A 14,784-nucleotide genomic window follows, 5' to 3' on the forward strand; every position below is an offset into this window, starting at 1 on the left:
AGCTTCCTCTTCCGGGTGTTGTAAGATTTAAAATTAAATTAAATAGTAAACACCTATACACTTTATGATCAATAAGGACTTAGGACATTGTTAATCCTGTTGGCTATTGACCTTTGAAATAAAATTTCTGGATATATATTCAAAAGTAGACCTGATAAAAGTAATGTCATTGGATGATTATCTTCTAATAATTCAAATCACCACAGATCCACAGTTTTCAGAAAGAGGATGTTTGCAAATGGAGGTCAAATTTATCAGCAAGAAAAGTAATTGACTATTTTATCAGCAGTGACATTGTACACATGTGAATATATGCAGTGGCAGCAATACTTGATAAGAAATGTGGCAGCAGAGATAAGAATCACCCAGAACAGCAAAGATGATTATGTTATGCTGAATTTCATCCCAATATTACCTACAAGAATAGGTTAACCACTTTATGTATATTATCTAATTTAATATAAACATTTATATGGTACAGTTTCCGCCATTACTCCCCTTTAAGATAAAGCAAAGCTCAAAGAGGCTTACCAGGGTTTCATAGCTAGTGTGTGCCTGGGTGTCCACATGACTTCAGTGCTTATAAGCTAGTAATCATTATACGCAGATGCTCTCAAAATAAGTCAATGATCATATGCCAGGAAAAACTTAATTGAAGGTTACCTTCTGAAACAGTTTATTTGTCTATTTGGACTGGGAAAAACTTGACAAACAGTATTCATAGAATTACTATCTGACACAGCATGTTATATACGCAGCATGTTTTTTCCTTTGTGTCTTTGTAGCATTAAATATTAGAGACAAGAGTATTTTTAAAAATAATGGTACATTTTCAGAATACATATCATTCATGATTCACCCTAAGAGTTTAGCCTGAATGTTATGTGTCTATCCTCAGTCCAAGTCTACTTTATATTTTATAACATTTTTTCCAGATCATAGTATTCTTTTCTATTTTTTAAGCTCAGATCATGACTTTTTACTTATTTTAAAAAACAAAATGGCCATAAACAGTAGTGTGTAGGTGAAAACTTGTATTTATTTTATTACATAATACTTAATTTGTTCAGTCAAGAAATGTGGCAATCTTTGCAAAATTATGAACTAGGATATTATTATATTGCCCTGACCAGAGCGACCAAACTCTCAGATCTGGCGAGGGGTGAAGGGGGATTAGAAAATAAAGATTCTCAGACACAGATCTTGAAGATTAAGCTGAGATCAGGTGAAGCTCTGCTCTCTAATGGAGATGCAGATCTAAAGAATTATGCCAGCGGTCTTTATTTATATATGTCTCATTATCAGGTTAAAGACTATGCAACCATTATTCTTTGTATTCAGGAAAGTTACAGAAACTAGGACATCTATGTAGCTTTTCCACAGTTGCAATCCACAGTTGCAAAGTGCAATGTTAGGAGTTTTGTGTGACTCTCAAGAAAGTCCATTGTTAAAAATTACTGTAAAGTGGGCAGGAACAGGAGAAGAGGAGCTGGTGAAACATTGTAGTTGTCTAGCATGAGAACTCCTCTATTCCCAGGAGCTGTGTGCCTGAGATCAAGGTCAGAGCTGATAGGACTCTTGCACAGAGCCTCCTCATGCAGGGCACTGCCACAGCAGCTAAGCATCCTGTGCCCTTGCACAGAAACATTCCCAGGCACCAGGCATGCCACAGCCGTGAGGTCATCAGAGACCCCCAATCTCAGTCACTGCTGTTCTATCCTCTGCTCTCCACATTATGTTTTTTGTTTTTTTTAAATTTGAGGTTATAGTTGTCCAGAATCACATTTAGCCTGTTCTAACAAAACCTTTCTATTCATGAGGGCCTATTTTTGGAGAATGGTAGAAATTTAAAGTACATGTAAATTTAAGGAATGTGCTAGGAACTACATATGCAAATTAGCCCCTTATTTTACATTTACTGTATATGTTTATATGATAAATTTGAAAATTGGACTCTTCCATAGATTACTTAATATAGCCAGTTTTTCTTACCATTATTGTGGGAAGCCTAATCTATCAATGGCAGAGTTTTGTTTATAATACTTCTTAATTATGCATATTACTTCATAATCAGTTCTGGAAGTAAATATGGTTCCTAACATTTAATTAAAAAATTAAAAGATAAATGAAAAGATGATTGTGAATAATGCAAGAAGATGTAGTTAATACAGTATATGTTGTTTTCTTTAGCATCTCCCAAATTCAATGGTGTCATATTGTTTTGTTTTGATTGGGGATGTGCAATCAGATACTGTATCTCTCCTAACTTAAGATAAAAATATTCAGTCTTAGCATATTTGGTCAGCTCTGTTTACTAGAAAATGAAGAAGAAATTTGATGTTTTAAACATAAAAGCAAGGATCCTCCCTGCATAGGAGCAGCACATCCCTGGCTGGCTCCCTGTCCCCTTCTCTGTCCTAACTGCAACTGTGGGAATGTGGGGTGCTTGTTCTCTGTTGCTGTCATCTGTGCCTGTTCCCTCTGACTTTTCCTGCCTCCTATCACTTTCTTCCTTGATATCTTTTTGCCTTCTCACTCATTAATAATTTGGAAATCACTGGGGAGTTCCCAAAGGGCAAGAACTACCACCCTTTCTTTTTGTTTCTGCATCAGGGTTTTCTGCCCTGAAGGTTCTCAGTAAATATTTGCAATTTTAAATAGAGTTATTAAAACAGAAAGAACAAAGGGAGCAAACAAATAAACAAATCTGTTGATTTACCAAGGAACTCTCTCCATATTTAACTCTTCACATGGACTTAGGTGACTATTTTATCCTGGCCCTTCAGGCACAGTTGGACTCAGACCCCAGTGGTATTATACCTTGCCCTGTCTGGTTAGTAGCCTCATCAGTTTTCTCTGTTTTGTGTTCTGTCTTCTTCCCCTGATCAGGCTGGAGGTGTGGCATCTGGACTAAATCACGTTCTTACCAATGACCTGTCAGCCGAGAGGCTCCTGCACGTAAAGGGTCGGAGAGTGGTCAGGGCCACGGAAGTCCCCCTCAGCTGGGACAGTTTCAACAAGGGCGACTGCTTCATCATAGACCTGGGCACCGTAAGTTCCATGTACACACATAGACATCTACAGAGAAGCAAATTGTTTTAGATCCCATCAGATGTGTCACTGAAAATAATCACTTTTTCTACATGCTTGGAAAGAGATTGTTTACGTGAGATGCGATCACATGAGTAATGGGTAAATACTTAAATGGCACATAAAGTGAAACTTCAAAGTTTTTAATGTTCTTTGGTAGGTTTAGAAAAGTAATTTGGTTCTTCCTACCATAGAATAGAAATTGAATAACTTTTAATACATTTCCCCTTCAATCTGAACAGAGCTTCCTCTAATTATTTTTGTCCTTAATTGTGTGTGGGAAAATGTGACTTGAGCGGGAAAAAATGATTCCCTCAGCAATCAAAGGTTCTAGATTTTAAAATGGGTATAAGATGACTTAACAGCCTGCTGAAGAATTTTGGAGGACTATTTTAACATATATATGTACATACACAAACATATATACACCATGCTGTTTCACACTTTCAGATACCTTAGGGTTTCTAGAAGAAAAGGCACAGGCACAAACATCAGGTATCTCTGTGGCATGTTCAGCGATATCCAACATGTTTTCTTCCAGGTAAAGGGGCCCCTTGAGTGTCAGGGAAACTTATTAGTCATTTTCATCATGAGGAAGAAGTATGGCTTATGTTAGACCGTAGCAGGTAGAATTGAAATGTGTCTTCAAAACTTTGTAAGGCTTCTAAGGTAGAAATGAGGGACATTCCTTACCACTGAAAATCCATGTTACCAAGGCAACACAGGGAAGCCTGGAGCCTGTATGTGATTTCCTCCTCCTCCTCCTTGTTATCACTCTTCTCATCACCAGGTACATCAACATTCTCAAAGTCTGGTCATAAATTTTGGGACCAAGCATTACATGGAGTCCTGACCCAGCCTGTATTTTTTCACTTCCATAGCCAGTAAATGGTGAAGCTAGAATTAGACTCTAGGTGTATCTGATTCTCATTTTATTTTAGTGCAACTCCTTGGAGAGTATTTTTGGGATAAAGCAGCAGACAGGCCAAAAGAGTTTATTCAGTATGCATACAGGAGGGACACTAAGGATTCTCAAAATGGAGCTCCCTGGTCAAGTTCTATTTTACCAGTATGAATTTGGTAACAGTACAGACATGTAGTAAGGTTATAAATAGTTTGGAAAATACTCCCAAGGTATAAACTTCATCATTTTCCTTAAGTTAGGATGCATCTATAGTTTTATTACTGCTAATGTATAATCTGCTTGGGGTCACACCAGGTTGTATGTACAGTTGAGATCTCAATAATATTTATGGTCAGACTATAATTCTCAGTGTTGCATTTACACATCTACACTGTGAATGACAGTATTTTTGCCCTGAATTCTACCATAAATTTCAGGAGAAAGTCCTTTTTGACTTCAAAAGCTAATTCATTATCTTAACCAAATTTGAGTCCTTATCTTCAGATCTAGACAAAAACGGTGAACTATTCTACTCTTTACATACTCCACACCAAAAATAAATAATGCAAAAAAAAATCACAGGTATCAGTAACCCACATAATTCCCAGTTAACTGCAGTCTTTCAAAATCTATGCACAGTAATTATTTATCTTAAATTTTATTTACACCACTTACATTTTAAAGCCCTTTATAATTTATGGAATATTTTTACATATAAAATGACTTTTAAAAAAAGATGGAGACATCAGTTCTCACTCAAGTTACTGTACTCTGAGGTTCTCATCTTTTATAGGTGGATATCTGACTAGGTGATTTCTAGGGACTCTAAACAAAAGAGACACTTTCCAATGATAATGGAATTCATTATTGCTATTGCTTGAAAGTATTTCTTTTCTACAGTCCTTTTCAAGCCTAATGCAATTGCTATACAAATGCAATAATATATTTAATTACCATGAATAGTTTCCAATTCAGCTTTCCAATTATCTACTCTTTGATCTTGGGCAAATCATTAACCTCTCTGGAGCCTTCGTTTCCTCATTTTAAAAAAATCTTAACTCTGGTTTCTAATGTCACTTCTGGCCTTAGCTGACTGTGATTCAGACTCATCTGATGCACAGTCACATCTTGGAAATGGCAGTTATCATTTCAGTTTTGAAAGGGAAACAAAGCCTGTGAAGATGTATGCAAGGCACTGGCATTCCTAGCAGCTGAGGGCTCACCTGAGTAGGGACTTGAGTTGTTCTATCCCTAGATCACATTCCCTTCACTATATAAGTGAACTTGGTATCTTTTAGATAGTATGAGATAACAGAATGTCTTGCAACAATTTCAGAATTTGCTGAATTAGGAACTGATGATGCCTAGTTTGGCTGAGATTCTATTGAAAATGATAGAATTCATTAAATCATTGATGATTTTGTACAATAAATATTAAATTTCTATTATGGGACAGGTAGTTGAATGTTGTGGTAGGAGGCTTGTGGTTCTAGTGACACATCTCTCTTCCCATAGGTAATGTCAGCTTTTGGGAGTAATGACCCACAAATCCAGGCTCATATAAAGAGACAGTCTTTATTATAAGGTTCAAGGACATTCATTTATTTAATAGTAAATTATCTTTATATAACTAATTATCCCTAATAACTCAACTTTTCTCCTTGCAGAGTTTGTAGAAGAGATATTTGGAATGATTTTGTTACAGAAGTTCTTGTGTTTAATTATCTCTTATGTCATGGAAGTTTCCTACACTTTAAAGGGATAAGGACCCTATCCCTTGATTCCTATCAAGCTCTGGATACCTATGTGCACTGGAAGAAATGGCTACATTACTAATCTTTAGCAGGTTGATATGTTGCCAAAAGTTTCTAACTGATGATAAGATCTTGTGATTATCTTGATAACTTTATTTTTGGATTATGGCACAGTAAACAAAGAAGGACATGGAACAACAATTTTCTGAACCATAATATTTTAATAATAGTCATTGAGTTGATTATTTAAAGACCTCCTTCTGCATTAGAGGGCACAAAATGGAGCCAGTGCAAGTTTATGTGTGTTTTATTACCCAGGTATGGAAAATATAGGTTAATTAAACATTTAAAGCTGTCACCCAGCTCAAACCAGCTGACTCCAAACTAAGATTGTGGGTATAACTTAAATCCCACATTTTGAGAATGTTTAAGGGATGTCAGTTTTTATGATAAATGGTCATTATTGTTACTATGCTATTTCATATACCTTAGAAACATTTGTTCTCTTATAGGGTTTTAGACTACAGCAGACATTCCCCTTCACCTCCTCACCCCGAGGTATGAATTTGTAAAATTATCAGTTTCATCAGTGTGAAGGTTAAGAAAATCATGACTGTTTTAGAGAATGATTCATGTACATTGTTTTAATGTGTCATCTGAAAATAGTAGGGGACATGGCTAGATCTTAGCCACTTATAATTTACTGAACTTTTGGAAAAGTAATTTTAAAGTGCACATTTGAATGTTGGTGAATTTGTTAATTCTTATTTTCCCACAAATTTAAATAAAGATACAAGGTATTGGTAAAAAATAAATAAATAAATAAATAATAAATTAACTAACAAAGTTACATCTAAAAATAGGACAAGAGAGCACCAGTAACTACAGAATATGAATGATAATGGAAAAAGCACATATTCTTGAGGTTTGAGATCTGGTGTTAACTCTTAGAAAAGTGTCAGCAAGCCACCAATGGAGAATTAGGTTTAGTAGGAGTAGGAGTTCCTGTGGTGAGTTAAGGATCCTGATATTCTGCGAGTTCTGTTTCCTTGTTAACTGTTAGCTCTTTGGTCAGTCATGCAGCTTTGTCTGCTCTCCTGGCTATTTATAATCTATCACCCCTCCCCCACTGTCCAGTCATGTTGCTTTGAAAAAACAGCCTCCATTTCCTCATTCACTAGTCTTTAACCCACATGTCTGACTTTCCCTCCCACCATTCCTTGGCAACTATTTTTGCCGTGGGCATCAGTGACCAGTGGACACCTCGATCTATTGATCCACTTGATCCTTGTGCTGCATTCAACACTGGATTCTTCCTGTCTTCAGCCCCACACCTCTCCTGGCTTTTGTATCCTCCTTTCAGATCACTTTTTCTCATTCTTCTTTGCCTGGTCTACCCACCTCTGCCAATATTTTTAAAAAAGTATTCTCTGTTTAATGATTGTCTCTTCTTTATTCACTCTTCCTGAAAAGATTCATCCTCACCCAAAGTTTTAACTACTATTCACTGGTAAACCTCAATTGCATAGTCCAGCTCAGATCTCTTACCTGAACTCAAGGTCAGTATTTCAGACTGCCTCCTAGATATTCAACTTCTGTACATCACGAGAACTTCAGACTCAATGAGTGCAGGAAATGAAGTTCATTGTCTTCACTCTCTCATTTCAAACCAATTCTCCTCTTATTGTCCTTAACCTTGTTTACAGAACCTCCAATCACTTAGGCCCTCAAACTCCAGTCCAGGATCCATCCCGATAACTTCTCCTGGAAGCTCCACATTCAGTCGCTGGCTGTCCTAGTCGATTCTGCCTCCTAACACCTCCAATCCTTCCCATCCCCTTCATCGCTGTTGATATGTCTCAGTGCCCCATGCATGACAGCTCCCTCCAGTCACCATGGAGGGACTGCTCTCCTGGATGGTTTTCTTTGCCTAGAATCCTCTCCTCTCTGTGACTCCTTTCTCCAGAAAGCATCCATTCTTATCCTATGCTAAAATACTCAACTCAGATGTTGCCTTCTTCACAGTTTTGTTCTCTGACCTCTTCCTCTTCTGTTTTTCCTGTCCTGCATCCCATCCCTGTGGAGTCAGATCTACCCTTAACTTTCTTGTCACCACACAGAGATTGGCTCTCAGCGTTTCTCACACTGTTTGCCACTCACTTATTGTCTCACTCGTTCATTTTGTTCTTCTTATAAAGCCCAGACTTAAAGCTATTTAACAGATATTCTAACAAATGCCTATCCCTCTGGCATAAAGCATACAGTCTCACATAGTGATGGGTCCAGAAATGTGATTTCGTTTTTCCTTCTATAACTCAACCTGACCTATTCTCAAGCTCCTAGTTCCATAGGAGAGTTAAAAATAAAAGTGATTTTTGCCTTATTAAGGTGAATTTTGTTAACCATTTAAAGTAATTCAGAGTTATTGCACTAACCACCTTTTCTATCCCTTATATACTAGGGATGTTTGTATAATGTTATGACCTGGGTGTAGGGGTTGAGGTTGAGCATAGAAGTGTGAATCTGACTTCTCTTCGTTTACTTGTGATATTCACTGAAGCATAGCCATGCCATTCATTCTTCCGCTTTGGTCTCTTTTCTTAAGACATTTGCTAGAGAATAGGCTTGGCCAAATTTTGGTTTTCTGATGATGTCATGCCCTCATATCAAGGGAAAGCAAGAACCTTTCTGGTTCTTTCAGCCACATTGCACTCTTCTCAGGAACTCTGTTATGTTTTTCCCATGCCACACTGGAGAGATGGGTCATTATGTTCTCATTGTACTAATGCCTACTGGCCCAGTGGTCTGGATAACTGTCCTCAGTCATTTCTGCTCTAATTCTCAGACTTATGGATGACTCTATGAATGTGTTGGTCATTTTCGTGTTACTATAACAAAATACCTGGGATAATCAACTTAAAAAGAGTAAAAGTTTATTTTAGCTCACAGTTTCAGAGGTTTCAGTTCATTATTTGGTTGGGCCAGTTGCTTTGGAGCTTGTTGTGAGTCAGCATATCATGGCAGGAGTGTGTGGCAGAAGAAGCTGCTTGCCTCATGGCAGGTAGGAAGAAAAAAAGAGAGGAAGATGAAAGACTGGACTCTTAATATCTCCTTCAAGGGCACACCCCCATATAACCAGAAAACTTTTAACCTTTTAAAGACTCCACCACCTTGAAATACTTGGGGACTAATCATTTAACACATGGACCTTTGACAGATATCCAAAGCCTAGTAATGACAAATCAATTCGAGAAAAAAGTGTTCTGAGCTCTTCTCAAAGATTCATTGCCTCTAGCCAGATTTCCTAGTTTTGTTAATCTCTCTCTTTTTTCTTTTTGGACCAGACAAACGAGTCATACCTCATTTTTCTGTTCTTGCCTAGTCTGTGGTTCCTGCATCAGCTCTAGCACCTAAGGGCAAGACTGCTTCTTGATATACAAAACAAACTTTGTCAGCATTCTCATTTTCTCACCCCTCCCCTAGCCCCGGGGGAGAGGGGGAAGTATTCTCTAGCAAAATGAAGTTTCTTTTAAATTAAAACCATGTCAGTTTTCAGAGTTTTATCCCTGCTATGATTGAAAATGCTTGGTTTAAAACTGAAGACTGAGCAAACAATTTATCTTTGTGCTGGATAAATTTGTCCTTACCCCAGAGTAATGCCTAACACTAGATTTATAAGAGGAGAACCCTGAGGCAGCAAGAAAAGATAAGGAGAAAAGATAAATCTAATCTTAAATCTCTGCAGTGTGCCCTGCAATAAAAATAGGGCCAAGTGGCATTTATTGTGTGCTTAGTATGTTCTAGATGAGTGGAGTGTAAGGGTGAAGAGCAGGCAGCCTTTGCCCTCTGGGTACTGTGGAATGGTTTGAGGCACAGCCACGTACACAAGTGTGACAAAGTGGAATGAGGGGGTGAAGGTGCTGGAGTAGGGGTGCACATGTCTTGCGGTTGGAGAATGGATGAGGGTACCAGACAGTGTGCAGGGTACTAGGATTTCTGCTTTAATTCTTGTAATTAAAGCATGCTTCGTATTAGAATCATTGGGAAGAGGTTTTAAAAAATGCTCATTCTTGTGATGTGATTCCTAAAAATACTGATTTTTAAAGTTTGGGAGTGGGACTTCGGTGTGGGTGATTTTCTTAAGCCCAGCCTTCCTAGGAATGTCTAAATATGCTGGATAATTCAGGGTCATGTGCATGAAGAATCTGTAAGTCTGTTAAGTAGCTGAGTCACCTGTGTAAGTGACTGGCAGAAATGACTTTTGATAAAGTATGACTAAACCTTTGGTTTGTTGAACCTTCTGACTAGTACAGAGGGCATAATTTTACCTACGCTCACCAGTACTGTGAAAAGAACCCTCCCAAAGTCGTTGAGCTTGTGCCAGCGGGTGGCATCATTGCCAGCAGCTACGCCAGGTTTGTCCAAGTCATTTCCCTTTTCCCTGTCCTTCTGGTGCATGACCAAATGGCATCACTGACCAATCCTGCCACTGTATTCTTCTACTTAGCCCTGATTCTTCTGACTCCACTGCTCTGCCCTAGTTCAGAAACAGTTTCTTCCTTTCTGGTCACCAATCCTCAGTGGCCCTGCACATCACACCGTTCATCTTCCATCCTTCATTTAAAGATAATTTTTAAAATATATACATGTGTCATTGAAGGATATTGATTTCAGTTGGGTTTGAGGAAATAACAAAACAGGATTTTAATAAAGATGTGCTAATCCCCAAACTAAGGAAGTCAGGTTTTAAACTTTTAAAATGGAAAAGGTAGATTCTTGGAGGTATCTCACAAGTCATTAACATTTTCAAGCTTAGAGAACCTCCAGGCAAAAAGGAATATCTTAATGAATTTCTGCATTTTTTAAAAAACTACATCTAATGAAAACCCTGAACAGTAAAAATGAAACCAACAGAAACAAGGAAGAGGAAGAAGCCCAGGTTCCATTCTCCTTTTATAAAATTTTAGACGAATTTAGAGTGAATAATTTGGAAAAGAATGAAAAGACAGCACAGGCATGCTGAGATCTCTGGGTGTGCTGTGGATTGACATTTCATGGATGGCTTTGGTGCCCCTCCCTATGAACTCAGCTTCTGAGATCTGTTTCCCTTTCAGGGCATCATTGAACATTGTTTTATTTAGGCTCTTATTTCCTGTCCCCAAATGATGTTTGACTGCTCTTTGATGCTTTACTTATTAACTGCGACCACATAGTTTAAAGGAAATTTTAGAAACCTCTGGTTTTCAAGACTAATAGTGGGTCTTTCCTCCTCAAATGTGGTGGTCTCTGTGATTGTCACTTCTTGCTTTTGTGTCTTGTTACTGATAGACCAGACTAATTGCCAGTAATAGGGTGTCTTTATGCCCTTCTTTCTTCCTTTTCCAATTATGTGGGGTAATTTTCTTTTTCTGTAGTAGTTTGTTCAGTAAGAGCTAATGATAGTTCCACAACTTCTGTGAGAGGGTACGCATGGGCAATATGTATGTCAGCTTTCTGCCAAAATTCAAGTGCACTCCATTCCAAAGGGAATGGATATTTCCATATTTACAGGGAGTTTCTATATTCCTTCCTCAAAGAAATATGACATTTAGTGTTGAGTTGTTAAATGCCTTAGGATCTAAGAAGGTAAAAACCTTGTTTGTTTTACAATTTTCAGTGTGTAGCACTCTTAAAACTGATGAAAACTTATCAGCTAAATTACATGAACATATTACAAATAAAATAGTTTAGATTGTAGTAAAAACTTTTTGTTGTAATGGTACATTATAACCTATCAAGTCAATTCAGAGTTTTTTTTTTTTTTTTTTTTTTTTTTAAAGCTCTATGCAGGATTTCTTTTAAGCCCTCTAGAAAACAGGGAAGTGGAATTGTAGGAGAGTTTTTTCAAGCATGGTGCCAGGTGAATACAAAGTTTCCCTGTGCACTGAGTGGTTAAGTAGTCTTGACCAACTACCTCTGAATAGAGTAAGTGTTGGGCAGTACAGTTTATTAATAGTACCACACACTTATTTCAGCACAGTAGACCTCTGTTAAAATGAGACGTCCCAAACACATCATCCACACATGGTGGAATATAAATTGTTCAGATTTAATGAGTTGCTAAAAATTTTATTTAAACTTTCAATGCAAGTTTTAATGTGCTGGTGCCACTATTGAATGAGCTATATTTGCATAGAAAACTAATTTGGTTAAATGAAGATAATGTTTTAGTGTGTTTAAGCAATTCTGACTTTGACACTTTACAATTAAAGTCATTATTTTCTTGCAATTCTTATCAATTAGTCACTGAGAAATAAGTTTCATAAGTAGGAAAATATGTCACATTATATAATGGCAGCACAAAATAAGATAGAAATGATTAAATAATAAGCAGTACACAAATCATTCATTTTCATGTCAAATAAAGTTTCTGCAACACTTTGTTTAGTGATTTAGTTATCTTTGAGTTCAAAGTAAAACTTCACTTTTAAAAGTTTTGCTATTTTTATGAGCATTTCATACATGTTTTTTACTATTTTAAATATAGAAACAGTGGTCTCTAAACAATGCTAAAGAATATTTTGTATAATGTGAATTGATGCACACATAAAAACTTCTGACCAAAAGTAATATTATGGGAAATATTTTAGAATCCATAGAATATTATAAGATTCTATGTTAAATAATAATTATGTTTATGAAATTATTATCTATAAAACATATTAAATACATTTTATCAGGCTTCCATGATACTTTAAAGATGCTAATAAAATTTAGTGCGATTTTATATAATCTCTTTGAAGTAGGTGAGAGGTAATTTCTACAACTAAGGTAGCCAGAGCATAAACATTTGTTAGATGCTTAGATAAAAAAAGTCAGTTTTAAAAGTTGCTAATAAGTCCGAGAAGTCCTAGAGCTTACTTCTGATCTACTGTCCATATTTCACTGTAACGTAAGATATAATCATTGGAAGTTTGCTTTATCAAACCTACTGGAAAAAGAATTATTTGTAAAGTGTCATCAAGTAGGGTAGGGATAGGAATCTAAGCTTAGACCCTGAGGTTTCCTTGGCAGAGTGACCTACTGGGCACCTAATTAGATTTCGTGAATTATCTGCTATGTTCTAACATGGTTGAATACTAGAGTCTCCTAGAGAGCTTTGAATAAGCAGTCATCCAGAACATACCTGAGAGTCTCTAAGGGTAGTGCTCACATCTCTGTGCTTTAATGCTCGGTGACTACGAGTGGACTAATTGCTGGAAACCACTTTTTTCACTCTTTGTTACTATTAACCTTGGCATGATATTCAAATGGTCTCCACATGTGAGCTTCATGTTCCAATGCCCAGATGTAGAAAAGAGGTTAGAGAGTAAATAATAGTTATGCACTATTCTCTTAGAGGAAAGAGATACACCATGACCACACTGAATAAGGCAATGAATGAAAAGGATTCCTTTTCTAGAATGAAAAGGATTACAAGGCATAGTCCTTTGATTTTATTTTTTTTTCATAGAAGTTTGAAATCCTAAAATGTACATTTTAAAGATTTGTATTAGGCCAGTCAGAAACATGGCAAAGCACGGGGTTTAGCGAGACAGTCCCAGGCCTATATTGTTCAAAGTTGTGTCTCTGGTGCCCACAAAAAAAAGTCTCCCCCATTTTAGGCACTCAGTAAACTGGCTTTGAATGAGTCTGGACTGAGAAAGTCCTGTAGTCAGAGAAAATAATCCATCTCTCTGGGTGCATGGGTACTTGCTCATTTATTTTGCCATTACTAATTTACAATTCTTTTTTAAGAATGGCCAGCATATAGTCACATACCCAGAAAGTGACGGCCTAGGTCAAGCTCCCTGATGCTTGGCCACTCTGCTAATTCCATGGCTTAATGAGATGTGTGGAAATTGAAAACCAAGGTTTTTGCAAATATATTTATTAGTAAAGTTGTCTATTAGTCAATCTCTCCTTGCTATTCTTTTATTCATTTCTTTATCCCCAGCATCTACCTCATACTAAGTACCTAGTAAATGAATGTGACACATGGGAAGCTTTCTTTTTGATATTCATGCCTCCTATCATTTAAAACCATGCATCCTTAAATACCATTTTTTTCTGTAAACACACACATTTTTGTTTCTACTTAAATATAATTTTATTATTCTGTGGCTTTATTCTTTTTTAAAAATATATTATTGGTTGTATATAGACACAATACCTTTATTTAATTAATTTTTATGTGGCTCTGAGGATCGAACCCAGTGCCTCACACTTGCTAGGCAAGTGCTGTACCACTGAGCCACAACCCCAGCCCTTATTTTGTTCTTAATGATAAACCTTGAGTAATTTTCTGCATCAGTAGTAAAACATTTCCTCAATTTTTATTCCCTGAAGAGGAGTCCACAAGTATCCATGTAATGATATTTAATAGCTATTCCTCTGTTGATGGGCATTTCTTTTGTTTTCTTTCTTTGTTGTTACAGTCAATGATTGAATAGTTCTGTAGCATAAATTCATAGAAATTTCTGATTTTTATTAGAAATTCTCAATATTAAAAATATATTTAACATTTAATTGCTTGATCTGTTGCCAGACTGCCCTCAAAAGGAGCTTATGAATACTTATATCACCCAAATAGTGTGTGGTAATGCTCATTCCCACAACCACCAAGCAGGGGTACCTTAAACTTTTTCTTTATTTTGCTAAACTACATTTTATCCACTAATGGATAAAATGATTTATTCTCATTTTACATTGGTATTTGCATACATTCTGAAAACTGTACTCAAACCTAAAATATATGGCATTTCAATCTAAATGGCAGCTAGTATCTCTATAATATATCAAATTACTATTTCTATTTTCTGTTAAATAATTTTAATAATCAAGTACCTATTTTTTCTATGTATAATGATTTATATAACTGATATCCTATTATTTTATATTTAATGTCTAATGCCTCATTGATATAGTCATATAGCAATGGGAATTCTTACACATGTGGGTTTTTTCTTCCATGAATAATTTAATAAATTCTAGACAGTGATATTACTGAGTCAAAGG

General features: G+C 36.5%; 1 protein-coding gene across 1 annotated transcript in view; it reads left to right on the forward strand.

Moving 5' to 3' along the window:
• The window catches only part of SCIN (scinderin), a 73,334-nt gene that overhangs the window by 11,026 nt on the left and 47,524 nt on the right, over positions 1–14,784 (forward strand). Inside the window, exon 3 of the mRNA XM_079150576.1 lies at positions 2,890–3,051. Within this exon, the coding sequence (XP_079006702.1) occupies positions 2,890–3,051 (162 nt within the window). The remainder of the gene's footprint in view (positions 1–2,889; positions 3,052–14,784) is intronic.

This window comes from Sciurus vulgaris (assembly GCF_902686455.1).
Source record: "Sciurus vulgaris genome assembly, chromosome: 8".
Classification (NCBI taxonomy): domain Eukaryota; kingdom Metazoa; phylum Chordata; class Mammalia; order Rodentia; family Sciuridae; genus Sciurus; species Sciurus vulgaris.